Raw genomic sequence first — 6,160 nt, 5'->3', positions numbered from 1 at the left:
GAGCTATGTATCTATGTGAAGTAGCATTCTCAGCACTGACAATTACAAAATTCAAAGTATCAATCAATTTCAAAATATGTTGGAGAAGCTCTGTGTTCTGTTGTATCAGTGTTCATCCAAGATTCAATTTGTTATGTAAAATTAAACATGCATATCCATCTAATTCCTTCTTTCCTTTGCTTTTGGTCTTTTTGAGACAGGGTCTCCCTGTAGCCCCAGCTGTCCTGGAACTCACTATGTAGACCAGGCTGGCCTTGAACTCACAGAGATCCATGGCCTCTGCCTCCCAAGTGCTGGGATTAAAGGCACGCACCACCACACCGGGCTCCTAACTGCTTTTCTAAGCAGCTCTTTTTGCTTCCCTTTTCCTGGTATCTAGGGTATGTAAAAGCTTAAACTAGTACAAACTCTGGTTATGAGCAGGTTTTATTTTCCCCACTAACAATGTCTTAAAAAGAAGGAAAATGGGAGTGATCTAAGCACTAGGCCAAGTGGCTGAGGTGCAGGCAAAAAGACTTCCAGGATCTAAGTAAGATAAGGAAGACCTTCCCATCTGCTTCTCTGTACAAGATCCCCAAATGCTTAGTATCTGGAATCCTCCTCCATGCTCAGGTAGGGTGGGCTTTGGACCTGTGGGTTGCAGCAGGAACAAACTGTGATGCTTTGCTTTTCAAACATTAATTGACTCACAAGCATGGCTGTCATAGATATGTGGCTATGAACAAAACAAAGAAGCTGTCTCCATGGACCTTATAGTTTTCCAGGAGACAACAGACAAGTAACAAACGGATATATTTATAATTTAGTGACAGGCACAAGTAATATTAATGCATACATTCATAATATAGTGACAGGCAGTGATAAATGCTGTTAGGAGAAATAAAGAGCTAGGAGGCTGGGGAAGCAGCTCAATGAAAAGCATATTCATCGGCCAGGCGTGGTGGTACATGCCTTCAATACCAGCCCTTGGGAAGCAGAGGCAGGCAGATCTCTGTGAGTTTGAGTACAACCTGGTCTACATAACTACTTCTAGGCCATCTGGGGCTACAGGGAGATCCTGTCTCAAAAAGACCAATAAATAAATAAATAAATAAATAAATAAATAAATAAATAAAATAAATAAATATAAAAGCATATTCATAAAGCCTGGTTGCCCATATGCCAGATATATGTGTAGGTGTTTTTTTTATTTTTATTTTTACTCTAAATGTGGTAGGGAGTCATCTGAAATTTTTGAGCCAAAGAGGGATCCTTCTTGCTGCTGAATAAAGAATACACAGGGGAGTGGGAGGGAGAGAGGTGGAAGCAAAAGACCAGTGTGCAGTGATGGGGAATCTGAGAATTGAAGACAGAATTGATAAGAATTGCTAATGGAGTGATTATTGAGTAGTTAGCTTGAGCTAATGTTTTTTGAGTTTTGGTCTATGCTGCTAGTTGAGTGAAGGTGTCATTCCTTGCTAAAACAGGGAAACTGAGACAGGATTAAGTTTAGGGAAACAAATCAGGAGTTTAGTTTTAGACTTGGGAGCCATGGTTGACCTCCCACTTCTTGGGATCCACAGGTCTCTAATAGTGATAACTGATTTTAGTCAGTTATTACAGGACCATTCATAGGCAGAGGTGGTAGGGCCAAAAACAGAAGAAATACCCCAGACAGCGATGTGATTAAAAGATAGATTGGTCATCTGGGTCTGTCTTATATACACTATGATTTCAGGGCAAGAATAAATCAGTTTTCCAAAATACTTACCTGATTTTAAAAGTTCTTTTGCTGTTAAGCCTACGATTTGTACAAAGCAGTGGGTGTCATGATGATATTTTTATGGGTGTAGTGTGTACTGGTTCTATTCACCCTTTGCTTGCTCCTATCTCCATCCTTCTTCTACTGGCACCATGCCTCATACAGCCCCACCCCCTTTACTTTCATGCCCTTCACTTCTTCGAAACTTCTGAATTCAAATCAAAGACGTTTATTCCACAGAGACAGAAAGCTTGAAACGCAACTAGCTCGAGAGGTGATTCAGCATGTTTGAGTTTCTGTTCAAGTGTAATAGAGCTAATAAAGTTCCCGAGTGCTTAAAAGGAGGGAAATGTTAGCAATGTCAAGAGACAGGAGGTTAAGACAAAGATGCCAGGAGCTTGCTGGACCCCATCTTCTTCAGCTCAAATTTTAGTGAGAAAACAGAAAAGTGCTCATGTCTTAAAGAATCCTTTAGGTTTATATCCAATTGGGGAGTATACATACATTCAAGTGCTTTGTCTTCCACAACTTTTAACTAACTCTTTCAATATTTAATTTTTTGATTTATTTATTTTTATTTTGTGTGTATGAATGTTTCACATCCATGTGTGCAGTGCCTGTGGAGGTCAGAAGAGGGTGTCAGATAACCTGGAACTGGAGTTATGGATGGTTGTGAGCCGCCATATGTGGGTTCTGGGAAGTAAAACCAAGTCCTCCGCAAAAGCAGCCTTAAATTAAGCAGCTTCTTAACCACTGAGCTCCACTCATTCTACTTTCTAAATTTTTAATTTTTTTTTTGGCCTTTTTGAGACAGGGTCTCCCTGTAGCCCCAGCTGGCCTGAAACAGAGATCCACCTACTTCTGTCTCCTGAGTGCTGAGATTAAAGACATGTGCCACCATGCCCAGCTGAATTTTTATTATTTTTCATACAATATAATTTCATATATATATATATGGCCTATAGATTCTGGTTGTGTTTTCAAATGATCTTCAGTGTGGGTTCATTCACTGGGTCCACCAAGAGTCACATCCCTGTAATACTGTTTCTCCCTCTCCCAGCAACCATCAATTGCCAGAAGTTTCTTAGGTTGGGTTGGGATTTTTTACTTCCCCATGTCTATGCTGGGACTGTCTATGCTGCTATGTCTGTTTTGCACTTACATAGGACTTGTGCATGCTGTTACCATTGCTATGATTTTATATGAGTAATTGACCAGCTATCTGGAAGACTCTGCTTGCTTGTGGTCATTTACCTGCCTCTGGCTCTTACAATCTTTCCTCCTCTTCCGAAATGTTCCTTGAGCTTTGGGAGGCAGAGGTTTGAAATAGGTTCCTATTCATGGATAAGCACTCTGCGGCCTCTTGTTCTCTGCACCTCTGTCAATTGTGTGTGTCTGTGTTAATCAGCATCTGCTGCATAAGGAAAGTGCTCTGGTGAGAGGTGAGAGATGTATTCATCCTATGTGTAGAGGTTACATCATATTTTTAAACCCTTGATATTGTCTTAGAAGTGCTCTTCAACTGCAAGGCCTATGGATTGACAGACACTTGCCACCCCTCTTGGAGAATGTTACATACCCCATTTGATGTTGGGTGTCATGGGGGAAAGATACCACAGTTAACACTAGCTTTGATGTGTTGTTTCCCTCCCTCCCTCCCTCCCTCCCTACCTCATTTCCTTCCTTCTCCTATTTCCAACCCACCTGGAACTCACCATGTGGACCAGGCTGACCTCAGTCTCACAGAGATCCACCTGCTTCTGCCTCCCCAGTGCTGTGTTACCACCATAACCAAATGTACACTTTGGTGCTGAGTATTTTAACAGCAAAAAAGTCTAAAAACCCCAGCCAGAAAAAAACTATTGAAATTCTTGTAATGGTTGTAACACTATTTGGCAGCATTTCCTTCCATGTCATATGCCTTTTGTTCTTCCACAATTGAGCTCTATCTGACACAGTACCTAGTCTGCTGCTTTTGCTTAATGCTATGATAGACACACCTAGCTATGTCTGAAATTTTTGTGGCTACCTAATCACCAACAGGACAACAATACCATGATTTCACATGGTAATTCTGATTGTTTACAACCACAAATAATACATGCCAGGGGTAGTCTTTACAAAGATTTCCCTTAAAGTGGTGGATAAATATTGTTACATCATTTCCCAGGAAGACTGCTTTTCAGAGACAGATGAGAGGGAGGGAGGGAAGGAGGAGGAAGGGAGAGAGGGGGGACTATTAGAGTTACTAGATCAGGTGGAAAGTGTGCACAGGTTTGCAGTTACTGTCCTGGGGAAAAAAACCTCTCAGGCAAGGGACCATTTTAAAGTATTAAAATTCTTATTTCTGTTTTTCCACATCACAAATATGCTTGGGTAATGACAAAGGGAAAAAAACAGGTGAACTGAGGAGAATTTGAGTTAGAAGTCATAAACTGACCTGTCAAAAATGATCGATCTGGGAAACTGAATTTACCAGCACTATTAAAAGGACCTTAGTATCTTATGATTTAGAATATTCATATTATAAAATATCAGGCTTATCATACATGACTGCTTGCTATTTAGGGGAGCATCATAACTGTGGGTCCTAGCCTATTACTCAATTATAACCAGTCCTTAAAGTACTATAGGACTGAGCAGAAAACATGAGAATACAGTGCATGTAGATAAAGTATTACTTTGTGAAACTTATTTTCAGTGTGTGTGTGTGTGTGTGTGTGTGTGTGTGTGTGTGTGGTGTGTGTTCTATAAGACTTACTGCTTACTGTGGGATATATTTAGAGCAGAAATAGTTTGAAGTCATTGGTTTAGTGGAAAGAAGTCTAGGCACTGGAATTTGCCAGGCTTTCTTTAGGGTTTAGTCTATGTGACCATGGCCAGTTACCTACCTTCTTTCTGGCCCAATCTGCTTGTTGAATAAAGATTCAATGGCTCCCCTGGTGTGTGAGTGTTTGTGTGCATGTATGTATGTGCACATGAGTGTGCCTGTGTGTGCGTGTGTGTAGAGATCACTTAAGCAGGATGCTGAATGCATAGTCAGAGATTACTACACAATTATGTCCAAACCCTTTGTGGTTCACATGAAAACGCTGCACTGATAAGACCTGACACCCCGTGTTCCACCGCCCTCATTTTCCTCCAGTTCTGTGTGATGAGAATAGTTTTTCCTTCCTGTTTTCACACCGCACTGGCTTCTGTTACAAGTGTTGGCCCCTTACCTCTGTTGTGTATTGTCTAATGATTCCATTGTTCGACTAGATTTCAAACTTTCAAATCCGTTCTGGTTCTGAAAAAGAAAGTGCTGGGCTTGTGGCAGGGGCCAGATGAAAATCTGTTGAGTTTGATCTACGGCACATCTTTTTGCAAAGTATCGCTTGTCATGTACAGCGAGGCAGATGTAATGTGGGTTCCACCAGCATTTCTCACTCAATCTGCTCCATGCTAAACAGGCCAGCTAGGCATTAAGTCATGTCTCTGGGTAGCTTAAGTGGAAAGTGTGAACAGAGAAACCACTTTATGTGAGGACAGTCGAAAATTAGATCCCTTCCCCGCCCCACTCCTATTCCCCCAGGAGAGGGGCACTTATCAGCCGAGAGCTCGGTGCGGAACGGTGCGGCGTCTGACTCCGCAGGCTTGCCAGCACGCACGATGTGCCGCCCTGAGAGTCCTTCTCCCCAGATGAATTCTCATAGTGTCACAGACGCGCGCAGTCCAGATCGATACGGGATGGCAGACGTCCTCCCGTCAAGTGTAGGCACGGGGCGGTGGATTTAGCCGCTCTGTCGCCGCTGCTCATCAGCTCAGAGCTGGGAGAGGACGTTAACCCTTCCCGGGCGGACTCTCGCCCTGTGGCCGCGCCTGTCCGTCCACTGTCCTCCCGGGTAGACCGAGCCTTCTCAGCCCGACGCCGGGTACCGCGCTCGGTCGGCCCCGCCGTGTGCGGGTGGTGGCGCCCGGCTCCCCCGCGCACGGACCCTGGGGATGATTGCGCCGGGCGTGCCCAGCCCCTCGCCAGCTCACCTTCCCGCGCTGGCCCGGCGGGTGCGGCCGGCTGTCCGGGGGCTGCTCCGCCGGGTGGGCGGGGAGGGACCGAGGCCCCGCCCCGGGATCCGCTCTCACTCCTGATTGGCGGGCTCAGCCCGAGGGGCCCGCTCCGGCCCGGCCGGCGGTCTCAGCTATAAAGCGGCCCGCCGCGTGCCGGGCCCGGCCCAACGCGCTCCGCGTCCGCCGTGGTCCGTCCACGCGCCGGTGGCCCGCTGCCCGCCATGCCGAGGGGCTTCCTGGTGAAGCGCATGAAGCGCACGGGTGGCTCGTACCGCGCCCGGCCGGCCGAGCGGCTCTTCCCTCCTCTGGGCCCCCGCGTGTCGCCGCCCTTCCCCGAGGCCCCCGGCGGCCCGCTGGTCGGCGCCGAGGAGT

The 6,160-nt window shown here is 45.6% G+C and overlaps 1 protein-coding gene across 1 annotated transcript in view; it reads left to right on the top strand.

Moving 5' to 3' along the window:
* Positions 1–6,009: 6,009 nt before the first annotated feature.
* The window catches only part of Insm2 (INSM transcriptional repressor 2), a 1,576-nt gene continuing 1,425 nt past the window's right edge, over positions 6,010–6,160 (top strand). Inside the window, exon 1 of the mRNA XM_008832918.1 lies at positions 6,010–6,144. Within this exon, the coding sequence (XP_008831140.1) occupies positions 6,010–6,144 (135 nt within the window). The remainder of the gene's footprint in view (positions 6,145–6,160) is intronic.

Source organism: Nannospalax galili, unplaced genomic scaffold (assembly GCF_000622305.1).
Source record: "Nannospalax galili isolate Female #2095 unplaced genomic scaffold, S.galili_v1.0 scaffold816, whole genome shotgun sequence".
NCBI lineage: Eukaryota > Metazoa > Chordata > Mammalia > Rodentia > Spalacidae > Nannospalax > Nannospalax galili.
Note: the sequence above shows the minus strand (reverse complement) of the source record. Positions and strands in the feature narration are given on the sequence as shown.